Here is a 26,163-nt window from a genome sequence, read left to right on the forward strand (position 1 = left end):
GGCTTCTATCCTCATGGGTGTGCCTAGGAAGACATTTTCTGGCTCATCGTCTAGGGGTCCTTATTCTGACCCAGTTCTAGTAGGTCACGGTGACATCTGAAACCTTGCTGGTTGGGCAGGAGGACTTTTTGCTAGTAGGACCCTTTATTTAGTTCCTTAAATTTTCAGTTAGTTCGTCGTTTTTAGGGTCTTTTGTTGGATTTTCTCGAGTATCTCTTAATTTGTGTATTTCCCAGGGATGTTTCCAGGCACCATTTTGGGGAACAGCAGAGGCAGTACCCGACAAGCATATCGGTAAGGTGAGGGGATTAACAGTGGGGGTAACTTAAAGGTCTAACATTTAACAACAATTTAATTAACACAATTAAGTTATTGTAATTAATATTAACAGCTCTAATTGCATTAACTTATAAACTTGTATTAACTCATAAACTTGTTCATAACATTGCTATGCCTATAAACACTTCTATTCACAGCATGTCAATTTATGTTTTGCTGTCATCCCAAGGCCAGGTTGGACAGGGCTTGGAGCAGCCTGGGATAGTGGAATGTGTCCCTGCCCATGGCAGAGGGTGTGACAGGATGGGATTTAAGCCCCATCCAACCCAAACCATCCAGTGATTCTGAAACAATGAAATAAAGATACAGCACTATTATCTAAAACCATTTCCAATGCAAACATGGCCTTCTAGAGCTTTTCAATTAAATTACTGCAGCCAGGTTCACTGAAAACAGGAATAATGGCAGTCTGTTACAACCAAAATATTATTTGGTTCAGCAAGCACTGCTCTAACAATCAGAAAATTGCACAAAGATAATCCCTTCTTTCATGTCTTAGGCAGTTTAATGAAACAGTTATTTCTCACAGAAGGAGATTTTAGTTAACCTGAGTGTAAATTAAATTTTTCTTCATTTCCTTCACCTGCAACCTCTGCAGCCACTGTTCTTTCAGCAATAATGTTCTCCATCGTACAGAAATCATGAAGGAATGACCCTGGGGACTGAACCTCAGCAGCTCCCAGACTTCAGCTGAGACATGATTGCTGCATCTGGGCAATAACAGCATAATGTGTTACTGTCATTAGATCAAAATTTAACTTTATTTTCAGTTTAGACATTCGTAGCAGCTGATCATGTGCAGTTTAACATGACAGAATTTCCTTTCCTGTCAGGATCAGACCATCAAAATAATCAGCAACATAAAATTAATTAACTCTATTTAATAATTTTTTGCATACACTTGCATTTTTTGAAATGTGTTTTTCAACTAACTGCTTGGCATCCAGCAATTTGTGCAAATCAACACACAGAAGGTACCACATCCCATTAAGACCTTCTCATTAAAGAAAAAGTACTTGAAATTAATTTATTTGAATTTTTTTTTTCAAATATTGATTTATTTATCTTTCCTCAATAGTATCTAAATAAAGCCAGACAGGTTTAATGATGAAGAACTTAGGACTAGATTTGCAGTACTTTGGTCCCCTAAAGATGCCAACTCTAAAATTTTCTAAAAGCCTTCAGTGCAAATGAAGCTGCTACTTGGTCTAGGAAATTCTGGTAGATGTCCACGTGCCACCATCAGGTGCCCAAACCTTTTGTAAATCTTGTTTTTAGCAAGTGACAAGCACATGGGAATTTTCTCAGTTAAATTCAACTCACTTGATCAATATTATTCCATCACATGAGGATTTCCTTAATTTCTGCCTGCTTGTTTTTCTTAAAGAAGCCTTTGTGCATTCCTTTGCATCCCAGCAGATGGTCTCATGCACTCTGGCCCAGACTTGGGCCTTTGCTTTCACTCGATTTTTATTTAACTATTCACAACACAACAGGATTATTGACCTATTCTTGAAAAAGAATAGAGGCAGAAGAGTTACAACACAAATCTCCTGACAGGACTTCCAGTGAAGTGCCTCATACAGAAAGTTTTGTGATGTAGATTGCTCCCTTTAGGGTTTAACTGCAGCTAATAAAAGCAGTGGAACACGATTCCAGAGACCATAAACATGTAATCTTACTTGCATTATCTGCCTGTTTTCGTTTTTGCAGATTTTTCAGAAGGCCTAGTGTTTAAATATGGTGCTGGCACACAGCTGGAAGCCTGGTGCAGCCTGTAGCATAATTTACTATACACTTTATTTTCTGTGTTATTGTTCAATGCATTTTCTTCTGTAATAATATTCTAAATAACTAAAACAAAATTAATTATGCAGACTTCATAAATTGACTGAATACATTACCAAATTAAAGGAGCCCCAGTAAAGCTCTTACTCTACTTTTTATTGTGTTCCCAGCTGTTTAGAGGTGGATATACTCTAAAAGTATGGCCTGTTTATGAAATGCCCAGCATATTAAAACAGCACGGAAGGGACAATCTCTTCAGCAATGCTCAGGATGACAGAACACATATTCTTGTTTAGCTGAAGAGCTGCAGATTGGACTGGGCATGACTGAGGCAACTCCAGTGCTGGGACAGCTCTGAGCTCTCAGGACAAGAGAGACACTGAGGGGCTGGAGCGTGTCCAGGGCAGGGAACGGGGCTGGGAAGAGGAGAAAAGGAGCCTCTCCCCTCAGGAGAGGCTGAGGGAGCTGGGAAGGGGCTGAGCCTGGAGAAAAGGAGGCTCAGGGGGGACCTTGTGGCTCTGCACAGCTCCTGACAGGAGGGGACAGCCGGGGGGGTTGGGCTGTGCTCCAGGGAACAGGGACAGAAGGAGAGGGAACGGCCTCAGGCTGGGCCAGGGCAGGCTCAGGGTGGGCAGCAGCAGGAATTTCCCCATGGAAAGCTGGTCAGGAATTAGAAGGGGCTGCCCAGGGAGGTGTTGGAGTTCCCATCCCTGGAGGTGTCCAAGGAATGACTGGATGTGGCACTGAGTGCTCTGGGCTGGTGACATGGTGGGGATGAGGCACAGGTTGGACTCAGTGGTCTTTTCCAACCTAAATATCCTGGGATTCACTGATCTAGGAGGAAGCTGCAAGACACTGATCAGATGGGGGGTTACGTTCCAAAGATGAGGTAAGAGCTGATTAAACAGCAATCCCAAACTCAGGTCCCAACAGAGTTAGCTCCTGAAGGAAGAGCAAAGAGCATTAATCAAGATCGGCCACGGAGCTGTCTGTGCCTGAGCTCATTGCAAAGCCATGGCTGTGGCTGCAGGGGCACACCTGTGAATGCTGCAGATCAATTCACACCAGGACTGACCAAACCAGGCACTGGCAGGAAACGAGGCACCTCACCAGGGACACCAGGCAAAATTAGAGTCATTAACTAACTGGTGAGTGAAGTCACAGTCACAGGAACAACACAGGACCACAGTGACAGTTCAGGGACCGCCTGTATAAAATGGTGCATTTTTAGACCTTCCTGAGGGAGGATTTTAGGGAAATTAAATCATAAAGAACAATCCAAAACTGGAATGGTTTTGTTTTGAATTTTTTTAAAGAGTTCTCTGGTTTGGCAGACAGGAAAAAGCAGGAATTACCACTTTTATTCCTTACTAAGGACAGGGACACCTAAAACCCTTCACATTTGGGATGCAAGTCAGCAGCAGAATCCATCTTCCCAGGAAGAGGCAAAGTTTGCCTAGTTCACTTTATCATGAACTCAGTTATTTTAGGACCTCCTTCTGCCTGGGGCCTGTCTCCAGGTTTTCAAAGGTTTTGTTACCACTTGAAGTGTTTACAGCTCTGAACACTAGGAATTCTGTGATTCTGTGTAATAATTGCATGAAGCGACTTATTTTTAAGTAAAATCCCAGTTTATTATAATGAAAATTCCACAAGCAAGAGGTTTTAATTGGATGTTGGGTTTTTTTTTTTAAAGCCAGAACTGTACCATTATAAATCACTACAACAGAACATAAAGCAACATTCTCTTGCATCATGCCTCAGGGAAAAAAAAAAGGCATAATAGTTCAAGGAAAATAATTCAGGGAAGTATCACATCAAGACTTTCTGCTTTTAGTAAGCTAAATAAATTTTGTATGTAGCACAACTCCTCTAGCTCATCCATAGAGTTGACATGAAAAAATCTAAATTTTCATAGATAAATTACGAGCTTTTTTTTTTTTTTGTCACAATGCAGTAAACAGTTCTTCATCAAGAACAGATAAAGCCTTTAAGGTGAAAGCCTCAAGTACTGCACTAGCACTTAGTGACATCAAGATGCTAAGATACATTTACCTTCCATAGACAATTTATTCTTATGTTATTTAACCTAAACTGCAATCACACCAAACAGAGGCAGATGAAAAGTAGTTCCAGCGAGAAAAATACAAGAACATCAGCTTTCAAATATTTTAAATAAACAAATGAGCCAGCTGCCATTTTAGTGGCAAAAAAGACTCTCTCCTGCAAGCAATTGAGTTTTTTATTCAGCTAAAATGTGCAAAGAAAAAAGTCTCAAATTGAGAGGAATATCAGCAGTTCATACTGGACATGAGGCAATAAAATCCTTAGGAATGAACTCCTTCAAGCTGTTTTCTTGTCATATACTGCAGTGGATCTCTCTGCAACACTTCCATTTGCAATGCCATTGCTTTCCAACTGCAAATAAAAAACAGTGTCATTAATGAGATGTCAAATTACAACTTCACATCTAAAACAGCTGGAACAGCTGGTGACAAAAATGGCTCTGAGAAGCAAGGCCAGTAAAGATCTATGAAGAAATCTGGAGCAAGACCCAAAAGTGGTGGTGTCTGTGTAGATTTACAAATAATTATTACTTCAGGGATAAGGGAGGAATGAAGGGGGAAGGGAGGAATGAGGGCAGAGACAACGTTTACAAGTCTTTGCATCATGATAGAAGATAAATAATAAAAGCATGATTTATATGCACTATAAATGCATCCTCCCCCATTAGCAGAGCTGGCTGAAGAGAGGGGCTGTTTTTACTTTCTGCTTCATGCATCTGTTGTGATTTGCCAAATATTTGACTTTTTTCTTCTCTGAAAGAACAGCCAGTTTTTAAAAAAATAATAATTAAGCTGTTTCAGGATACAGGCACAATTCCTCTTCCTCCAAGACTAGAAGAAGCAACTATTATACTAACTATGCCTTGAAGCACCAATTCCTAGCTGGCACAGCAGTGGTACTTGCTGTTTCTAAGAAAGCAGCCACTAAAATATCTGTAAACACACCCAGCTGTTCACCCTCCTGAGCCACCACTGGGTGGCTCATCCCGGAGCTTAGCTGGGTGAATTAATCTTACTTTAAGGCTTCCAGATCCATCCTCCTGGCCTCCTTTGGCAGGTCCCCGAGGGTCCCCAGTGCTGCCTCCTGGCCCCTGCTTGGTGCCTGGTGGCTCCTGCACAGCCCTCTTGGGCCAGAAGCGCTTGATGAAGGGGGCGATCATGGGGTAGATGTAGGGCTCCACAAACTTCTTGTAGACCCAGAGCAGAACAGGGATCACGATGCAGGGAATGCACACCATGGCTCCCTCCTGTGCTGGGACACAGATGGTGAAGGGGGGGGAAAAAACAGCTTAAGGTCGCAGCATTTGTACGCCACCAGCTGAAAAAACAGTATTTACATAGTAAATAAAAACCATATTTCACATTCAAACGCAGATTATTCTTTGTAAAGTAGCTCCTAAGGTTTCAAAAATGCTGTGTGCTCCCATGTTATAAAGCCTCCAACAAAGGGAACATTCTTGCATTTTAACCAAAAAAAACCAAAACCAATTTGCTATTAATTCATCAGTCCTACAGATGCAACTAAGGAAAACAAATTCAGGAAATAAGAGTTTTTGCTTAAGCCACACAAAAACAGTTTAAGCAGCAAGCTGCCAGTATTAGCCCAGTTCCCACTATGAGACCAAAGGGTTTGTTTTGCTCAATCCATTTTTATTTAAGGAGAAACTAAACAGCAGACAGCCAATCCATCCAATGGGGTGCTACCACTGAAGGGCAGGATAGTGGGAAAGGAGAAAAAATTCCAATCAGGATTTGAGAGAATTAGCATATGGGTTACTTTCTTCCTGCTGCCCTCACATGATCCCACACCAACCCAATACAATTAACTGTTAGAAAATGAACCATGCCTTCTCTCTGAAACCCCACAAGTCCTGAAAATGTGCATCCTTTTTTTATGCTAAAAAAAAAAAAGCAGAAAAGCAAAGCGAGGAGGCAGAGAGGTGCAGCTGGGAGGGGAAGCAGTTAATTAGGGCTAAACCTGTCCCTGTCAGTGCTGACAGCAATATATTAGACACACTCTGCTGCCACACAACTTTGCCCTTCACAGTCCCCCTCTCTAGACTGCTGACATCTCAATTCTCACACCAAGAAGCAAAACAAGAGATTTCCAAGATGGAGAATGAAGAGGCAGATGTGCACAGTTGCTAGGGACCAGTTTTGCTTTTTATTTTATGTTATCCTGAAAACTCCTAGCACTGTGGAAAAGCAGAATATCAATTTCCAGCTGACTGTTCCCAGGTTCTGTTCTGGCTGCTTCAAATACAGTTTAAATCCACTCTCTGGAATCTGAGAGGAATGTGACATTAAGACAACACAAACGAGGTAACTCTTTAAACTTATTAAAGAAAGATATTTTAGATACTGTCTCCACCAGAATTTCCTAAATATTAAGTTTCCAGCAAAATGTGCATTCATCCAGCAGCTGAAGAACACGGCTGGAGGGAACACCTCAGGTTGCAGAATCATTACAGAATTATGGAATTATTTGGGTCAGAAGAGAATCTCAAAATAATTTCCTTCTATTCCCTGCCATAGGCAGGGACACCTTCCACTGTCCCAGGCTGCTCCAAGCCCCATCCAGCCTGGCCTTGGGCACTGCCAGGGATCCAGGGGCAGCCACAGCTGCTCTGGGCACCCTGGGCCAGAGCCTGCCCACCCTGCCAGCCAGCAATTCCTGCCCAAGATCCCAAAATCTGTGCCTGCCCTCTGGCAGTGGCAGCCATTCCCTGTGTGCTGTCCCTGGGAATCAGCACGTGTTGTGCTGCCTCTGCAGCCGCTTCGTGTCAGTATTCCTGCCAAAAAAAATCACGGGTACCTGTGCCTGATGCACCAGCGATCCCTGGGGTCAGCGAAACACCGTCCTGACCGATTCCTGCGGTGACTCGGTGATGCTCCGCCAGCTGGCTAGCAAGGAGAACAAACAGGAGAGGACAGGATGAGGATGAGGAGGAGCCCGGGCAGGGGCTGCGGGCGGCAGGCGCTGCCGCTGCGCCCGGGGAGCCGGGCACGGCTCGGCACGGCTTTGTTCCCAGCGCCCGCAAAATGCCACAAGGGCAAACCCGCCGCGTTTTCCCCGTTTTCCATAACGGATGAGCGAGCCTAGGAGGCTGCCTAATGTCAGGCGCTGCCGTCCTGCTCTCCGGGGGCGGTTGGGGTCGGTGCAGCCCGTGAGGCCCCGGCTACCGGCGTGGCCAGGCAGGCGTGGGCCGTGCGGAGCGGGGAGGGGGGCAGGGCGAGGCGGGATGTAGGGAAGGGATCATTCCCGGCTCCCGGGGCTCCCGGCGCTCCGCACCCACCTGCGCCCGCACCGGAACGGCCCCGCGCTTCCGGGGCGGCGCTTCCGGCCAATGGCAGGCGGCAGCGTGCGTCACGTGACACGCCAAGCCCCGCCCCACCCGCGCGGATGGGAACGGGGACACGGGCCCGATTCCCGATTATCCCGGATTTGGGATGGGGGAGGGACTGTGGCACGGCTCGGCAGCCGGCGGGGACTCGCGGCCCAGCTTGGAGTCCAATATTGGGAAGGAATTGCTGGCTGGCAGGGTGGGCAGGCCCTGGCCCAGGGTGCCCAGAGCAGCTGTGGCTGCCCCTGGATCCCTGGCAGTGCCCAGGGCCAGGCTGGATGGGACTTGGAGCAGCCTGGGACAGGGGAAGGTGTCCCTGCCCATGGCAGGGGGTGTAACAGGATAATCTTTAAGGTCCCCACCCAGCCAAACCACTCCATGATTCTGTCCCATTCACTGCCCCTGTCCCACAGCAATGCCGAGCGCCAGGACAGAACTTGTAGCAGAGCAACACAATCAGTCCAAACTTTAAAATTTTATTTATATACATCTGTCCATGCAGATTTATTCCCGAGCCATTAGCTTTTGCTTCTTCAGCTTCTTCTGGGAGATCTGGGAAGCAAACACAAAAAAAAGAACACAGTGAAATGAGACTTCCCAAAACATGCCAAAGTTATCTTTTACATGTGCTGCAAACTGTTAATAATTAACAGTTAAGTGGAATTCCCTCACAAATGATACACTCATCTCACCTGCACAGGAACAGGAATCCCTACAAGCACTACACTGCTTGCAGGCTCTAAATTCAACTTATTTTATTGTACAAACCCATGGTTCATGCACACAGTCTGGGAATGCTGGAGCTGCTTTGAGGGAGGAAAGAACCAACGCTCTGTGCAATTAAAAAATGGTTCTCAGGGCTTTTAAGTGCTTAATACTTGTGTTGAAAGTTTAAAAATGGGGTTGCTCAGAAAGAACTAATTTTTTTTTTCATGGGCATTCCAAAGGTGTCCTAAGAGAGTCATCACAGCAACCCCTCTCTCTGCCAGACCCTTGGACAGTGTTACAGGAACAGAGCACATGACATCTGTTACCTTTTTCTTCTGGGCAACTTCCTCCTCTGGCTTGGGCACGATCTGCTCCTTCTCCGTGAGGATCATCTCGATGTGGCACGGGGAGCTCATGTAGGGGTTGATCCTGCCGTGGGCCCGGTACGTGCGCCGGCGCATCTTGGGAGCCTTGTTCACCTGGATGTGCTCGATCACCAGGGAGTCCACATCGAGACCCTGGCAAGGAAGAAAATCTGTCAGCCACCTTCATCTTTACATAATTCGTTTCCGCAGCAAGAATGTGAGTAATCGCCCCAGATACTGCTGCTGGTGAATGAAACAACCAGGATTGCGGGTGCCATGGAGCTCAGGGTTTTTCCAAGGATTCACCACTGACACAGCCAGCCTTGGGGGTGCCATGGAGCTCAGTGTTTTCCAAGGATTCACCACTGACACAGCCAGCCTTGGGGGTGCCATGGAGCTCAGGGTTTTCCAAGGATTCACCACTGACACAGCCAGACTTGGTGGTGCCATGGAGCTGAGCATTTTCTAAGGATTCACCACTGACACAGCCAGCCTTGGGGGTGCCATGGAGCTCAGCGTCTTTCCAAGGATTCACCATTGACACAGCCACGCTTGGGGGTGCCAAGGAGCTCAGGGTTTTCCAAGGATTCACCACTGACACAGCCAGCCTTGGGGGTGCCATGGAGCTCAGGGTTTTCCAAGGATTTCCCAATTAAACAGCCCAGCTTGGGTGTGGCCTGGGAGCTCAGCGTTTTCCAAGGATTCACCACTGACACAGCCAGCCTTGGGGGTGCCATGGAGCTCAGGGTTTTCTAAGGATCTGCCAGTAAAACAGCTGAGCTTGGCACTGTCTTGGAGATGAGGACTTACCAAAGCAAGCATCATTTAAAATGACCAAGATGAGCCTCCACACACCACAAATAATTTAAAATTGTGCTGCTGGCTCATTGTCTATGGTTATTTCATGGTTACTAAAAGGTGCCACCTATTACTCCAACACTGCCAACAAAGCTACCAAATCCAGCACTGTAACAAAGTCTGACCAAGAGTCTGCAGATTTCAATTTCACACATTTTGAGATACCTGAACAGCCCTTTTGTGTGAAATTATCGCCAGTCCAGGAGTGCTGACAGAGAGCATGACACCACTGCTTTGTGCTCAGTAACACCCACCTTGAGCTCAGCGTTGCTCTCTGCATTCTTCAGCATGTGCAGCAAGAACTCTGCGCTCTTCTTGGGCCAGCGGCCCTGCGTCCAGCCCCACTGCTTGGCCTGGAATGAGGGGAAACAATGGGAGTGCTGCTTTTGGCCTGCTCCATTCCAGTTACCTTCTACACACCTTTAACTTGCCTTCGTCACAGAATGGTTTGGGTTGGAGGACACCCTGAAGTTCATCCAGTGTCATCCCCTGCCATGGGCAGGGACACCTTCCACTATCCCAGGCTGCTCCAAGCCCCATCCAGCCTGGCCTTGGGCACTGCCAGGGATCCAGGGGCAGCCACAGCTGCTCTGGGCACCCTGGGCCAGGGCCTGCCCACCCTGCCAGCCAGCAATTCCTGCCCAAGATCCCAAAATCTGTGCCTGCCCTGTGGCAGTGGCAGCCACTGCCTGTGTGCTGTCCCTGCAGGACTTGTCCCCAGTCCCTGTGCAGCTCTCCTGGAGCCCCTGGAGGCCCTGGCAGGGGCTCTGAGGTGTCCCTGGAGCCTTCTCTTGTGCAGGGGAACAGCCCCAGCTGGGCCAGGCTGGCTCCAGAGCAGAGGGGCTCCAGCCCTGGCAGCAGCTCCGTGCCTACTCTGCACTGCCTGCAGCAGCTCCACATCATTCCTGTGCTGGGGACCCCGTATCTTATGGATTAGAATGGATTATAGTATATTCTATTCTGCTGTACACTAAACCCCACGAAATTTAATCCCTTGACTTGATGCTGCTGACTAGAAGCAGACACTCCACATAGAAGCATCTCCTGGATTTATCAGCCCCTCTTGAGCAACCTTGTCTGGTGGAAGACGTCCCTGCCCATGGCAGGGGACTGGGCTGAGATGAGCTCTGGGGTCCCTTCCAACCCAAACCACTTTGTGATTCTGTGTTTGAACGCAAGTTTACCCCCACCAACGACACCCACACCGTCTGCACATCAGCTCCTTGCCTTCAGCACCCACAGCCAAAGGCTGCTCTCCGTGTTTCCCAGGAGCTCACCTGGGCGCACCTGCCGACGCCGCCGTTGTAGCGCCGGAAGGGGACACACTGCTTCTTCAGGGTGACGTCCTTCAGGTACTTGGTGGCCTTGCGGATGTGCATGCCCTTGATGGCCTGCGCCGTCTCTCGGGTGTTCTACACACAGGGCACACACAAAAGACCCTCTGAACAAACCCTTCCAAGAGACAGCACGAGCTCAACCACTCCTCTGTGCTCCCGGATACAATTATTTTGGCAACAAAGGAAGCACTTACTAAAGAATGCCCCAAGACTAAGAATGAAAAATAATTAACACTTTTTTTCTTTGTTACAACTTTTCCAACCCTTGGTATGACTGCCACTACTAAATCTGCCTCCAGCACATTTTTTATTTTAAATTTAGTGGCTAAACCCAATAAGGAAATTTGTAACTCTTAATAAAATTGCAGTTTAAAGACTTATACTTTTCAGAGCTTCCCTTTGGCCACTGATCTAAAAAGGCAGATCTGGATGGATAAATTCTTACTAAAATCGCAAATACAGCACCTCACAGGAACTGATTTAGAAACACTGTAACAATTGTTAACAATGTTGTTTCCTCTAAAACATTTGTTACAGAAGTCTCAAAAACAAAAGCTAAAGATAAAATATCAGTGTTCTAGACAGTATTTACTAATTGTGTAAGCCAGCTCTAACTATAATCCTACCTGCTCATAATCAAAAAAAAGAAAACCAGAGTGAAAGCTTTGTATTACACTAAGCAGAAAATAATCTGCTAAGCTCTGGTTTCATGATTAAATAACTCTTCTGAATTTTCTCTGCACCCAAGCCTTTCCAGAGAAACTGAGGTTCTTGTGCCGAACACCACACAACCAGGAACTTTCACACCAAACACTAGCCCAGTGTCTGACAAATTTACTCCAACTGTTTTGCTGCTGTATTTTCTTACCTGAATCAGACAAGGACAGTTTTTGATTTTTTGTGGATGGAGACCATTACAAGGAGTTGACAACAATCCTTTAGTGATTAAAGAGTAAAAGACATTTCCTTAAAAGAGGAATATTGGGAAGAAATTCCTGGCTGTGAGGGCGAGGAGGTTCTGGCAGAGGATGCCCAGACAAGCTGCGGCTGCCCCTCGATCCCTGGAAGTTTACAGGGCCACGTTGGACAGAAGGTTAGTCACTAACCACGGCAGAGGGTGGAATGAGATTATCCTTACAATCCCTTTCAACTCCAGCCAATCTGGTATTCTTTTAAAAAAATAACAAGAACAAAAACGACGTAAAACAGAAAATTAATTTGCAATTCCTCCTAATCACGCACTCCTTACCTTGAAATGCACACGCAGGTTGGATCCCCGTGACTTGCATGCTGCAAGAGTGGAAAAAAACAAACCAAGCTTTAGAATCAAAACTTCAATGGCTTCCGGGAAATCCCACACGAACTCTCCTAAAACAGCAACTCACATTTCGTGGGGTTCTCCGGATCCAGGGAGTAGCGCACCATCTTGAGAGCTCAGCTGAAAAACACCAATTAAAACATATTAAACTTCTAACAATGGCACGCAGGACCTGGAATACTGCCCTTTACCGCCGCAGCTGCTCAGGAATTACGCGTTCTTTTCACAGTTACATCCAAAGGTGTCCTAAGAAAGTCATCATCGCAGCCATGGATTATTCTCAGGCCTGCTCCTTCCCCGCATCCGCCCCCCCCCTCCGGTGCGCCATCCCGGGGAATACCGCGGGCGCGGGGCATGTCGCAGCGATCCCGGTGTCCGGGATGCCGGTGCCAGCGGGGTTGGGGCGGGATGGGGGCGGATGGCGGCGGATGGCGCGGGAGCGGCCCGACCATGTCTCCTCACCTCGGGGCGGCGGCCGCAGAGGAAGAGGAAAGGCGGGGCGCGCCGCCAGCGCGCGCACGTCTCGCGAGAGTTCCGACGGGGGCGGCCCCGCGCCCGCTCCGCCCCCAAGATGGCGGCCGGTCTGGCTGTGAGGGTGGTGGGCGCGGCGAGAGACTCCCTCGCTGAGCCTGTGAATAAAACCTGCTGTGGGGGAAGACATCGCGGTATTTACGCTGCCGCTGGGGAACACACCGCGGTATGCACCCTCAGCTCAAGGTGCAGCTGCATTTAGTGAGGAAATCAGCGTGCATCTGGCATAGCACCAGCGCCCGCCCGAGGGAGGGGATTGCCCCGCGCCAATCCGCGCTGATCACCTTGAACGCTGTGAGCAGTCTTGGTCACTGCAATATAAGCAAGATATTAAACTGTTGGATCCAAAAGGATGGCTGCGGAAGTGGTGAAGGGCCTTGAGGGGAAGCGGTATGGGCGGCGGCTGAGAGCACCTGGTCTGTTCAGCTGGAGGGAGGCGAGATTTATCGCAGCTAAAACTTCCTCGTGAGGGAAGAGGAAGGTCAGGCATTGACCTCTTCTTTCTGGTGACCACTGACAGCACCCAGGGCACGGCTGGAGCTGTGCCAGGGAGGTTTAGGTTGGATATCAGGGAAAGGTTCTTCCCCAGAGGGTGCTGGCACTGCCCAGGCTCCCCAGGGAATGGGCACAGCCCCGAGGCTGCCAGAGCTCCAGGAGCCTTTGGACACCCTGCCAGGGATGCTCAGGGCGGGGTTGTTGAGGAACTGGACTCGATGGTCCTTGTGGGTACTTTCCAGCTCAGGATGTTCTGTGGTTCATTCAGTCAGGATCATTCAGGTTGGAAAAGACTTCTGAGATAAGCAAGTCCCAGCTGTGCCCGATCCCCACCACGTCACCAGCTCAAGCTCTCAGTGCCACATCCAGGCTTGGACACCTTCAGGGATGGGCACTCCAACACCTCCCTTGGCAGCCCCTTCTAAGTCCTTTCCATGAAGAAATTCCTGCTTATGTTCAGCCTAAACCTCCCCTGGCATAACCTGAGGCCGTTGCCTCTTGTCCTGTCCTTGTTCTCAGGAAGCAGAACCCGTCCACCACCTGAGAGCACAGAATTGTTAGGTGTGGAAAAGGCCTTTAAAATAACCGGGTCTAACGCTCATCCCAGCAGCCATCACCGTGTTCACCATTAGATGGCAGCTCAGGATGGGAATAAAGCAGCACACTGCTCACAGAGGTGCCCCGGAGACCAGAACGAAGAGATTCATTCAGATTCATATTTATAAACCTCAACTGGTATTTACTGCACCATTATAAAATAATCACAGACTGACTCATTCAAATAAAAGATTTTTCTTTCCCATTTGAGGCAGCATTTGTGACTAGAACTGCTTGGGAAGCAGCTCAATAAAAGCAAAATGTTTCCTGAAAGTGGTGCAGTGAAAGTCTCATTGAGAAAAAAATGACAGAGTGGGGGAAAAAGAAGAAGAGACATATTCCTTAGATGGCAGTAATCTGGTGTGCAGGCATCTCCCCAGCATGAGAGTCTGGGTTTAACTCTGAGCTTAGAAATAAGCAGAGGAAGAACTTGCTGCCCATCTAAATGCTATGAACAGGAGGCTGGTTTTGGATCTCTTGTTGAGGGCTAAAAAGCCCAAAGCTCTGCAGCTAGGATTTTGCCTAGGTGGGAAGATGGAAATGTTTGAGTTATCACAAATATTTACCTGGCTAAAAACCGTAAGAGCTCTAGTTGTTACTGCCAATCTCCATTTACCTGCCTTAAAATGTGCCTTTTTCTTTGGTTTTGGAGAAGCTCTCTGCAAAGTCTCCAAGCAGCTTTCAAGCACTCATCTCAAAGCCTGAAAAATGCTGGGGTGTGGGCAGATATTATTTCCTCTCTTTATTTTTATTTTATTATTTTATTCATTCTTTAGAGTGGTTTGGAAGGAACCTTAAAGATCTTCTCATCCCACCCCTGCCATGGGCAGAAGCACCCTCCACCATCCTAGGATGCGCCAAGCCCCATCCAGCCTGGCCTTGGACACTGCCAGGGATCCAGGGGCAGCCACAGCTCCTGTGGGGAACAGTATAGAGCACTAAGTTTTCAAGTACAATAAACTAAAACTGGCTAAAGCTGAGACCCTCAAACACTCCCACAGCCTTACCCACCATACCATGGGAATTCCCTCTCCAAACACACCTGAATGCAACTCTCTTCTTCATCCTTTCTGCCCATCCCTCTGCACCTTCCTCTGTTTTCTGCTGGGGCAGGAACCCGGTCTTTACATGGGAAGCACCTTTACTCACAGCTGCTTCTTGGCAGCAGTGCACAAAAGCAAGGAGTCCTTCAAGGAAAGCTGGAGGAGAGGTGTGAAACACAAGTACTTGACACACGATGGGGATTATCACCTGTGTTCATCAATCAAACCCAAAATAAATATATGTTCTGTTTGCCCACAGGTAGAACTGTTTTTGCTCAGCTTCTAAGGGTTTGCAGTGGTGGAAGGTTAGCACAGAATCATGGAATATCCTGGGCTGGAAAAGGCAAGCCAGGGTCATGGAGTCCCACTGCTGGCCCTACACAGACACCCCAAAAATCCCAGCCTGTGCATCCCTGAGAGCATTGTCCAAATGCTCCTGTGACCCCGTCCCTGAGATGCATGTTTTCAGCTTTGTTGGGAGCTTGGCAAGAGCTCTCATGGGCAGCCTAGCACATTCCTGGTGCTGGGATTAAGGCAGCTGAGTTTGTGCCCTAGTTGGGATTTCACCACATTTTCCCCCCACTGCACCACCTGTCTGGGATATTTGGGTTATATGTGCTGACTCCAAGAGAACTTTCAGATCCTAAGCAGAAAATTCAAGCTGTTAAGTCCAAAACTGTATTCTTGAAAACTCGTGCATCAGAAGCAACTGCCTGCTAATTGTATTGGATCCACAAATCCACAGGACTTTTCCTCAGCCTCTGCTGCTGCCTCAGCCTCTCTTGCTCCCTTATCCATACTGCCCAGCTCCAGTGCCTGTGCTGTGCATGCCCAGGGAGGCATTTCTCTCCCGGCAGGTATGGACAACAAACACCCAGCTGTGCCTGGACCTCAGCAGAGCCTCTGCTTTGCGCTCTGGGAGCTCCTGCTGGGAACATCCTCCTGTGAAGGGTGGATCACAATGGCAGCAGAGGCTTCTGCCATCTCCTCTGCTCTGGAGCCAGGCTGGGAGAGCTGGAGGTGTTCACCTGCACAAGGGAAGGCTCCAAGCAAAGCTGTCTGAAGGGGCTCCAGGACAGCTGGAGAGGGACAAGGGCTGCAGGGACAGGACACAGGGAATGGCTTCCCACACCCAAAGAGCAGGGATAGGTGGGAAGGAATTGCTGGCTGGGAGGGTGGGCAGGCCCTGGCACAGGTTTCCCAGAGCAGCTGTGGCTGCCCCTGGATCCCTGGCAGTGTCCAAGGCCAGATTGGATGGGGCTTGGAGCAGCCTGGGACAGTGGAAGGTATCCCTGTCCATGACAGGGGTGAAGCTGGATCAGCTTTAGAGTCCCTTCCAACCCAAACCATTCATTGATCTCATGATTCTCTCCTCTGGCTGTGCTCCTGAGGCTGGAATGGGGCTGTATCCCTTATCCTGCCTTGGAAAGGCCCAGCAGGCAGTGGGGAGTGTTCAGGTACTGGAGTGTTGCCTCATGTAAGTCCTTTTGTGTCTTTAGCTGTGAGTAAGCAAGCGGCCTTATCAGTGCTACTGGGAGCCAAAAGTGACAATTAGCCAATGTCCCTGACAGTCAGCATCCCTCCTGACCAGAGGGACAGATGAGCTCCAAGACTGGCTGGAGTTATGTTTTCACTGTCTGGGATTATGTCTTTGTGGCAGATCTAAACCACACGGAGTTAATTTCCAGCCAGGGCACCTTCCAGCTCACCTTCCAGCCTGACACTCAGCTCAAGCACACACCTGGCTTGGGGTGGTCACTTCTAACAGAGGGGCTAGCAGCCACAGGAGGGGCTGTGCTAAACCCCTGTGGCACACAGAAACACTGGGGCTGACTGACCAAGCTTCTCTCTGGCTCGCTAAAACACACTCTGTATCTGCTCTTCTACAGGAGAGGGCCTGACCTGTTCTTTGCACAGGAATGGAAGCCAATTCCTCAAATCTTTTCGTAGATATTTTGGCATTTCTTTTAGAGACCCAGTTTTTGGAGTCCAAGGGTTACATGGGGATATTAAACTGTCATTCATGAAATTACACACAAATGGTTCCTTGTCCTAATGTTTAAGCAGAAAATCTTGAAGACAAAGACATTTTAAATTGAAACCAGCTTGAATGCTGCACACACTGAGGATTTTCAACCATCAGACAGCCGGCTGCATTTCCTTCTGTGAAATCCTCTCTGCTGCCCAGCCTACAGTCTCCTGCCCTCCTGGTCCCAGATGCATGGCTTCTCCAGAGGCACAGCTCACCCCCACTCTTTGCCTTTTCCTCCCACAGTCAGCAGAACAGCAGCACTTGGACACATGGTAGGCAAGTTCTCCAGCTAAAGAGTTCTCCATTAATATCTTAAAATCTAATGACCCAGTCAATGAGTCTCAGCAGCAAGATCATAGAATCACAGAATCATGGAATGGTTTGAGTTGCAAGGGACTTGACATATCACCCATTCCCATCCTTTGCCATGGGCAGGAACACCTTCCACTGTCCCAGGTTGCTCCAAGCCCCATCCATCCTGGCCTTGGACACTGCCAGGGATCCAGGGGCAGCCACAGCTGCTCTGGGCACCCTGTGCCAGGGCCTGCCCACCCTGCCAGCCAGCAATTCCTTCCCAATATCCCATCTGTCCCTGCTCTCTGGCAATGGAAGCCATTCCCTGTGTCCTGACCCTCCATGGAATGGGGGCAAATGCACCTCCAAAAGATGGACTGACTTTCATCAGAGATTTGCTCTGCATCAGTATTTCTGTTCTGGTCACTTGGAGAGCTCAATTATGTTATGTATTCCACCCTGTGGCCTTCAGGAAGAGATGCTTCCATAGGGAGCATCTTACTTAAGGAGATAAGTTATTTATATGCACATATTTATGAATATATCTGTATGCACATATATAACTCATCCTAAGTGTATCATCTAAAACATGTGAACAACAGTTTTAATTCCCTATGGTTCTTCCTAAAACACAGGCAATTCTTTACAAGGAGAGAGCAGCTACACATCCTGTTTAAATAATTTTTGTCATGTGTATGCTGTACCTAGAGCAGGGGTGAGGAAAGAGCTGGGAAGCTCAGCGTCAGGACAGCTGAATGTCTGTCCTCGCCATCACCGCTGCTGAAGCGTGACGCAGTAGCCACAGGACCTTCCCCACACTGCTGGTGACCTGCCTGCCAGGATCATAGTCAAAACAAGAAAAAAACCAAGCCACAGCAACCAGTGATGTAGTCGTAATACTAAACTTTTTTGGCATATTGTCCAGAGCTATGGGTTCATCCACCCCCTACACACCCAGCTAGGACTGGTAAAACAAACCTCCTGTGTGATTAAATAACCTTGTAGCTGAAGTTTGTGTTTATTCAGTGCAGTTTTTGACAGCAAACCCATTTACGCAGGTTGTGGAGGTCTATGACTGCTTGTTCCTCACTTCAATGGCCAGGAATGGACAATCTCTGTGATGAGTGAATAAAGGCATCATGTAAGTGTCTGATCACAAACACTTTTTGGGGCGAATTAATTCCTGTGTTTATATTTGCCCTAATCTGTCTAGCTTATAACCAGTAAGTACTGCTTTAAGTGTGCTTTTGATTAGTGAAACCTAAATTATCCCTGGAATCATGGATATTGACCACAATTTAGTCACAAATTAAACTATGGGGAATTCTGTTTAAACAAAAGAGAATGGTTGAACCCTGAAGCAGGTGGGCCAGAGACAATATCCTGGGCAACCAGCTCTGGCTAACTCTGCCTTGAGCTGCAGAGGGGGTTGCTCTGGGAATCCTCCTCTGGCCCTTTCTAGTCTCAGCTTCTCTTGATCTGGGAATCCTGTCAACATTTCTAAAACTGAGTGTGCCCTATACTGTGAAACAGAGCCTCAAACTCCCTTTGTTGCACTGCATCTCCTAAACAAAATGGATCAAAGAATCCTCCTCCTCCTCCTCTCCTCTTACAGCCGTGATTACTAATGTGTCAGTGCTGGGCTGGCAGTTGGGCTCACTCAATCACCTAAGAGATATTTTCCACCCTTAAATGATGCCAATGATTCTACAAGTCTGTTGGCTGGTTTTGCACCTGCCCTGCTCAGGAGCTCCTCTGGATCAGCCGATAAACCCCAACCAAACTCACTTTTTTCTTCCAGGGGCTTTCCACCTCCCTGCTGGCGGACAAAGCATGCAGGGACCTGGGACAGGAGCATCCTTACAGACAGGACTCGGCTTTGCAGAGTTCTGCTCAGAGCTGGGATATGAGCTTGCATGATGCCTATTAACACAACCCATGCCAAAGTTTCAGCCAGCAGACAGCTTTCTGTTCCTGGCACAGCAAGAGGCAGCAGCCCTGAGCATCTAAACTTCATGTCCATAGCAATCTTTGCAGCATCTTCATTTTTCATCTCAGCTTTTTTGGTCATTCCTGACAATTCTTATGGTCAGAGATTCTTCTTAAGTTTCTGATCCCTCCATCTCTGATGATTGCAGTATCTTCCTGTCCACAAGACGCAAACAACTTGGACCCTAAATGTCACCTCTGAGGTCATCCCTCCCTCCCATCTTGCTCCATGGCTGTTTTCCAGTCATCCAGCTACTTCCCTCTTTGCTATTGCAACAACTCTGACACAAGCCCCCTCTTTCAAAGCTTTTCCTATCTGTCCAGCCTATTAATCCTCTCTAGCTGTGCTGCCCTCCCCCTCTCCAGATTCTCCCCTGCGCTCTGCCTGGTCTTTTGCAGCGTGGCCCAGTCACATGCGGTGCTTGGGAAGATCATATGATGGGTAGGGACTGCCGGGCTAGGCTGTGGCAGGGGGCCCCTAGAGGCAGCACACCTCCAGCTCCCCTCCACCCTCGGCCATCGGCTGCCCCGTGACTCACTCAGGTGCTGGACCTGCATCCCGCACACGGGAAGGACAGGCACAAGGAGTTGCACAAGGAGAGTTCCCTTCAGGGAGCTGATTAGTGGGATGGGTCCTGCACTCATATCCCAGACTGGGGATGTGTGCTGCTACTGCTTCCCTGTCCTACCTGCCCAGCAGGCCTCTGCTTAGAGGATGCCACCCTTGCTCTGTAAAGTATAGCATAAAATGGAATCCCAGAATGATTTGGGTTGGAAAGGATCTTAAAAATCCTCTCATTTCACCCCGCTGCCATGGGCAGGCACATTTTCCACTAGCCCAGGTTGCTTCAGCCTGGCCTTGGACACTGCCAGGGATCCAGGGGCAGCCACAGCTGCTCTGGGCACCCTGGGCCAGGGCCTGCCCACCCTGCCAGCCAGCAATTCCTGCCCAAGATCCCAAAATCTGTGCCTGCCCTGTGGCAGTGGCAGCCATTGCCTGTGTGCTGTCCCTGCAGGCCTTGTCCCCAGTCCCTGTGCAGCTCTCCTGGAGCCCCTGGAGGCCCTGGCAGGGGCTCTGAGGTGTCCCTGGAGCCTTCTCTTGTGCAGGGGAACAGCCCCAGCTGGGCCAGGCTGGCTCCAGAGCAGAGGGGCTCCAGCCCTGGCAGCATCTCCGTGCCTCCTCTGCACTGGCTGCAGCAGCTCCACGTCCTTGTGCTGCTGGAGCCAGGGCTGGGGCAGCTCTGCAGGTGGGCTCTCACCTGACCCAAGGCACAGGCGCAGCATGCCCCACCTTGACCTGCCTGTCACAGAGCTGGTGATGCAGCCCAGGGTATACCTGACCTCTACAGGGAAGCCCTTTTGTTTTTCCCTTGCCCTCACTGCAGTCTTTTTGCCTGTCTGGACTGGGAAGTTCTGGGATTAATATCTGCAGCATCTGTACATTACAGACAGGGACATAAGCTCAAGGCACTAAGAAATGCCCCAAACTCTTCCTAACTAATTATAGAGCCTTTGACTCTTTCTAATAAGCTCCACACACACTCAATAAACACAATAAATGAGATAAGTTAGGCAATTAGGAATAAATGGCCAGAAGGTGGAACAGCGCCTGATGAGGACCAGCATTCCATCATCCCATTACAGCCTCTGCAAACAGATGTGGTAGGTGTCCTTTTCTTGGAGACATTGAGTAATAAGACTGGATTCAGGGATGGGATAACCAATGAGTTGTCAGAGTAAAATGTGCAACCTGGTGAAAACCAAAATGAGTAATACTGTTGGTGCAAAACTTGTGACAAAAGCAGGAGACTCCCTGTATTTCCAATGGTGACTCGAGGTTTTCCCCTACCTCTGGCAGATCCCATCTCTACACTCTGCCTGGATTGGAGAAGACAAATGGTTCAAAGGGGAGGGTAAAGGAAGAACAGGGTGCTGGAGAGCAAATGACACTGACCTTGGTGATGCACAGCCTCATCTTGTGCAGCTTATTCCTGTCCTCAAGCTGTTTGTCACCCTTTTTCTTCACACAAAAGCTAGTGCGTAAAGTCTGTGTTTGTGGTTTAAAATACGATTCCTCTTCAGTGTGTGAATCACAGTGAAATACTGCCACAGGGTCTCCTGAACTCCAGCTGAATTAGCAATCAGGACCAGAAATAGATGAAGAATTTCTGTGAGCTGGCACAACAACTGCCCAGGAAGAAACAATTATCCAAGATTTGCAACCATAAAGCCTGGGTACATGGTGACAACATATGTTTTTACAGGGCTTTGCTAAGTGAGTAACAAATTAATTGGTTTTAATAAACAACTCATTTTCTGTCCAGTAGCCACTGGAAGTGGAGTGGCATGCTCAGAGTTTCATGGGTTTGGTGTCCATCAGATTTACAGGATCAGTTTTGAAAGCCTGAGATAGATTGAAAGTGGATTTAGGAGTGCTGAAAATTAATAACAGAATAATAGAATGGGTTTGAGTGTAAGTTAAAGATCCATCTGTTTCCAAAGCCCCTGCCATGTGCAGGGACACCTTCCACTGGATGAGGTTGCTTTAAGCCCTTTCCAACCTGCCTCCAGACAGCTGGTTTGGGCATAAGTCTGGAGGGTCTTCAGAAAAGAGTGAGATGTCAATTTACTCATTATTCTGCCAAAATGCTGAACTCCAAGATTTCTTACCTGCTAATTACAGAACTAATCCCAAAGCCAGAGCTCCAGTCCAACAGACCCATCTTTGTGGGCAGGAGGGCCACTGCCTGCTCTGCCAGTTCTTACAGTCTCTGCTGGTGCTGCAGCCCAGCTGAGTGTTGGGTACACCTCACCTGTGGTGCTACCACATCCACTCCACACTTGGGCCAAATATTCTTGCAGATTTGAAGAAAAAGCTTTTGGATAAGGATATGCGCTCCAAAGTAATCCCTAAAGCAAACAGCTCCTCTCTGGACTCTCTAGCAGTCCCAGGCTCCTCTTATTTTAGCATTTTTTTCTTTTCTGGATGCAGGAGACTTAAAGCAGAAGCTCTGTTGGGGCCTCACTATCCACCAGCTGAAGGACCAAGTAATCACAGGCTTCTGAGGTGTTTCTCTAGTCCCACCAAAACAGGACCTCAGAAAGGAGCAGAAGCAAATATATCTCTGGCCACCCATAACACCTCTGCACTGCCAATGGACTTGGCTGCAAGTCCATGTTCAAGCCCAGACATGCTCAGCATTCATCCAGCTTGGATGGAAAACTGTGAATTTTTCTTAAAAGCATAAGAAGAGAGAAATACACGTCATTCCTCAGCACAGACCTAAAGGCATCCTTCTCTGCGGAGTGGATGGAGCAGGCCCACCACACACCACCGGGCCTTCTGTCTGACACAAAGCAGCCTGGCAGCCTGGATCCGTCTCACGGACCACGAGACATGCTGGGAATGACAAGCTGAATTCCACTTGTCCGCCTGGGCACAGCAAACAGGCATCAGGACACACAGAGCTCTCTCTGGCCTCCAGCCTGAGCTCCTGCACAGCCCTGCTGGGGACAAAGGAGGGAAAGATCACTCACAGCAACCCAGGCACTCGTGCAAGACATGGGCAGGGGCGAAAAGAGATAAAAACCATCATAAAAATAATTTCTGTTTTTCATATATATGTCTGGGAAACCAGCAAAAGTTTGAAGAAGGAAGAAGAATTTTGTCTGTGGTGAAGGGTGGTCCAAGGCAGGCCTGGGGTCCTGCTATGGGGAGGGGGCAGCCAGCAGGGATCAAAGCCTCCTGGAAACCTCCCAGAGGATGGTGATGCCTGGAGACAGGTACAAACTGTAACCCTGTGTGACAATGTTCACAAGAATTAGCATTTCTCAGGAATGCAGGGATTTATTCTTCAAGGCCCACCATATCCGTGAGCACTGCAGCCCAAACACTGCACCAACAGAGCATGTGTTTGATAAGAACCCAGGAACAGATGCCAGCGGATTTAATGTGGGACAGGAGGCCCATTGCAGGTTTGCAGACTGCTGGCAGGGTCAGCTGTAAATATTCCCTCACAATCAAAGGCATTCATCTAAGGATTACATGCTGGGGGCTTTGTGGTAAAGTAAATTTGCAACTAACAGGACCATTAATAGTCAGACAGTTTAGTGGGCTCTCTGGCTGCCATTTATTTTCCCCACAGTCATTTTTACTACATCTAAATACCATGGGGATGTGGGACTTGAATGAGGTGGCTTAAGAAATCAGCTTAGAAGGAGTAGGAGAAGGGGTTACCTCCAACAAAGAGAGCTCAACGGGGATCGAACCAGGATATCAATAGTGGGTAAGGCCACTGAAGCATGTGAGCTGATTTCATAACCTGGTGGAGATTAGCCTCTTCTGTAAGCAAACAAACCTACTCAGGGGTATGAAGTATTGGACCTATAAAGTGTGCTCATTGAGGGGATGTGTTTGAAAGGCTGAGGAGGGAAGGCGAAACTTTGTGGGGTAAGAAGTGGCTGTGAAACAAAGATGCCATGGCCTGTTTTCACCCCAGTTTGACACTCTCAGAACAAAAACATCCAGAGCAGAAACTGCGCTGCAGAAATAATGTGTCCCCACCTCTGCAGCAAGCACTAAGCATAAAATAATTGTGGTGTGATGGGATGATGACAAACCAAGAGTTCCAGGGCTGAGCAGGCACAGGGTGATACAAGGATTAACCCAGGGTGATATTTCACTGGAGAGCTGCCTCTCCAGAATATCTTGGGGTGCAGTCAGCTCTGCACCCCCATCTGTCCCAGGCCTTTGCCCCAGCTCAGGGCTGCTGCCCTTCCCTCTCTCAGTTTGTTCACTACCTTTCCTCCTCTGTCATCTCAGAAACAAACTAGGCAGAAGGAGCCATGTGGGAAACTAGCATCAATTCCATTGGATTATACTGTCTGTGTTTTGTAATTGAAAATAGTAACTGTTTTATAACTAAAAAAACCCCAGAAACAACAACAGCAAAAAAAAACAAAAAACCCACAAAACACACACACACACACACACACAAAAACAAACTAAAAAAAAACCCAAAAGCCAAAAAACAAAAAACAAAACAAAACAAAAAACAAAAAACAAAAACAAAAAAAAAAAAAAAAGAGAGAGAGGGAGAGAGAGATCCCTTTCTCTCCCCTCCTCCTATCCTGTAAATCCTCCTCACTCTTTCACTGGAGAAAGGGAGAACCAGGCAGGAAGAACGGAGACTGGGTAAAACACTCTCAGGTTTCTGAATGCACTCCCTGACACTGAGTATTTGACCTAAAGCCATGACATCTCTCTTTCGTTTGTTCAAACGAAAAATTTTTATTAGGAGCATCTTTAACTCTGGTTGGTATGCCACTTTTTCACTAATCACTTCACAAGCCCAGGAGTCACTATTTTTCCCTGAGAGGAGTGGCCAGGTGTTCCACTTGTACCTTCCCAGCAATGTGAACACAACAGGATGCAACCTTAGCCACAGGAACACTGTACAAATGCCTCCTGCAGCCACTCATACCAGCAGTGGTACCCTGTCCTGGGCCTCAAAACTCTCTTTGCTGTCTTTCCATGGCAGGTCATCCGTGGGAGGATGAGGGGTGCAATGTTGGCAGCGCTGTTCATGCAAAAGGCTGCTGTGAGTTTTCTTTGTTATCTCCAGGAATGCTCACACCAGAGTCACTCTATCTCTGCAGGTTTTTAAAGAGGTGGTGTGATGATGTAGGGTTTTCCCTTTTCCTTTAATGCTCAGCTCTTTAATGGTGTTGTCATTTCTGCAAGGAAAGCAGGTGTCTACATGCTAATTTTAAAGACAGGGAAAAGAGGCATTAATGACAATTATTTTGCAGAAATCTTCTAACTTCAGTCTCCTCAAAGTCCTTTCTGTCAGGGATGCTGAGCTCCTGCAGAAGACACTGACCATAACCAAGTTTGAGATGTTCTTCTTGTATAGAAACAACATGGAAAGTGTCTCCTTGATGGATGCACAGGTGTGGAAACCTCACAAATTAAATGCTGCTGCTGTAAAACCTGTCTAGTCCTTCTCTGAGAGCGCCAGTAGACTTCAGACCTTTAAATATTTGGGCATCCTCACCTACATACCGTACTGATTTTAGCTTTTTGCTACTAAAAGAAGCTTGATTCCTCTCATGTACCTTCTACCTCCACATTTCCTGACTCTTCTCTGACTCACCATGTCTGAGAAGACTCAGCCACCCAGCACCCACCTGCAAAGAGCTTGTGACTACAGCTGAGTGGAAACATTTTTGTATTTCCTATGAAAATACTCATGATTTCAAAAACATTCCTTTTCTGCTTTTGGACTGAGTTGAGACCTTTAGGAAATCATGTAGGCATGGAGCCAGGGAGAGAGGAAGAGAGCCAGAAAGACACCTCCAAGAACAGCCACTATCTCCACGGGCATTGCCCCCTCACACCAGATGCTGAGGTAAAGCCTCCAACATCCCTACAAGTGCTGTAACTCTTGAGCTTCCATGTCTTTTAAAGTGGCTTACTATAATTTCATCCTGGATTATTATTTATTACTTTCTACAATATCCAGAATTTCCATCTGGGAGCCATGAAATCTTTTCCAGTGACAAACTAATCAAAACTAGGAATTTTTCCTCAGAATTACTTGGCTTAACGAACTGCTATTTTCCAAGCAGCTCTGGGTGGGAGCCTCCTTCCCCCCAGGCCACGAGGGTTACAGAGAGGTCAGTGCCGAGCTGCACTCTGTGAGTTGATACAATGCCCATCACAACAGACCCTGAGCATCTCCCCAGATGATCATCACCCTTCAGCCGGAGCAGCCAGGAATTATTTTGATGCACTTTTTCCTTGCTGTTGCTAAGCTATTCTCACTGCTACTGTCATTCTTGGAAGCCAGAGGCAAAGACCAGGACTCCCCTCCCAGAGCCTGGCAGACAAAAGCAGGAGCTTTACAATAGCAAGACAACAGAAGGAGAATGAGAAGACCTCGTGGTTAAACCACGATAATGTCGTGGTGGTCAGCGGTCTGGAAGGGGTTTGATGGCACCAGAAATTTTTTAAATGATGAGGCGTTTGGTGATGAGGCTTGGCTGAATCATTTCCTG

The 26,163-nt window shown here is 47.9% G+C and overlaps 2 protein-coding genes and 2 non-coding genes across 9 annotated transcripts; all 4 read right to left on the reverse strand.

The window, feature by feature from the left end:
- Positions 1 to 3,739: 3,739 nt before the first annotated feature.
- CUNH18orf32 (chromosome unknown C18orf32 homolog) lies at positions 3,740 to 7,538 on the reverse strand. Of its 6 annotated transcripts, none has more exons than XM_041423597.1 (4): positions 7,490 to 7,538; positions 7,009 to 7,093; positions 5,210 to 5,440; positions 3,740 to 4,545 (listed from the first exon to the last, which is right to left on the reverse strand). In XM_041423597.1, exons 3-4 carry the CDS (start codon positions 5,429 to 5,431, stop codon positions 4,471 to 4,473), a joined length of 297 nt encoding a protein of 98 aa, XP_041279531.1. In that variant the 5' UTR covers positions 5,432 to 5,440; positions 7,009 to 7,093; positions 7,490 to 7,538; the 3' UTR covers positions 3,740 to 4,470. The 6 variants fall into 6 exon arrangements, with proteins under 6 accessions (XP_041279531.1, XP_041279529.1, XP_041279530.1 ...); XM_041423595.1 differs by having other exon boundaries at positions 7,009 to 7,097; positions 7,490 to 7,532; XM_041423596.1 differs by having other exon boundaries at positions 5,210 to 5,511; positions 7,009 to 7,097; positions 7,490 to 7,532.
- A 454-nt stretch (positions 7,539 to 7,992) lies between these two features.
- On the reverse strand, positions 7,993 to 12,646 carry RPL17 (ribosomal protein L17). Its single transcript, XM_041423588.1, has 7 exons — positions 12,586 to 12,646; positions 12,191 to 12,243; positions 12,055 to 12,095; positions 10,746 to 10,880; positions 9,723 to 9,821; positions 8,572 to 8,763; positions 7,993 to 8,089 (listed from the first exon to the last, which is right to left on the reverse strand). The coding sequence occupies exons 2-7, from the start codon at positions 12,228 to 12,230 to the stop codon at positions 8,042 to 8,044; spliced, it is 555 nt and encodes a 184-aa protein (XP_041279522.1). The 5' UTR covers positions 12,231 to 12,243; positions 12,586 to 12,646; the 3' UTR covers positions 7,993 to 8,041.
- Positions 8,440 to 8,510, reverse strand: LOC121346115. The gene has a single exon (XR_005954047.1). It is a non-coding gene; the product is annotated as a small nucleolar RNA SNORD58 (small nucleolar RNA).
- On the reverse strand, positions 12,322 to 12,390 carry LOC121346116. Its single transcript, XR_005954048.1, has one exon. It is a non-coding gene; the product is annotated as a small nucleolar RNA SNORD58 (small nucleolar RNA).
- Positions 12,647 to 26,163: the final 13,517 nt, after the last annotated feature.

The sequence above is a fragment of the Onychostruthus taczanowskii genome, unplaced genomic scaffold (genome assembly GCF_017590055.1).
Source record: "Onychostruthus taczanowskii isolate IOZ18803 unplaced genomic scaffold, ASM1759005v1 scaffold79, whole genome shotgun sequence".
In the NCBI taxonomy this organism is placed as follows: Eukaryota; Metazoa; Chordata; class Aves; order Passeriformes; family Passeridae; genus Onychostruthus; species Onychostruthus taczanowskii.

Bases quoted from the DNA above. Each gene is read 5' to 3' on its own strand.
- CUNH18orf32 (XM_041423597.1), bottom strand. From the start codon at position 5,431: ATGGTGTGCATTCCCTGCATCGTGATCCCTGTTCTGCTCTGGGTCTAC. The intron at 4,546-5,209 runs GTAAGATTAATT...TTTTATTTGCAG, and splicing joins ATGGATCTGGAAGCCTTAAA to TTGGAAAGCAATGGCATTGC.
- RPL17 (XM_041423588.1), bottom strand. From the start codon at position 12,230: ATGGTGCGCTACTCCCTGGATCCGGAGAACCCCACGAAAT. The intron at 12,096-12,190 runs GTGAGTTGCTGT...CCACTCTTGCAG, and splicing joins TCCGGAGAACCCCACGAAAT to CATGCAAGTCACGGGGATCC. The intron at 8,090-8,571 runs GTAACAGATGTC...TTTGCTTCCCAG, and splicing joins AAGTTGCCCAGAAGAAAAAG to ATCTCCCAGAAGAAGCTGAA.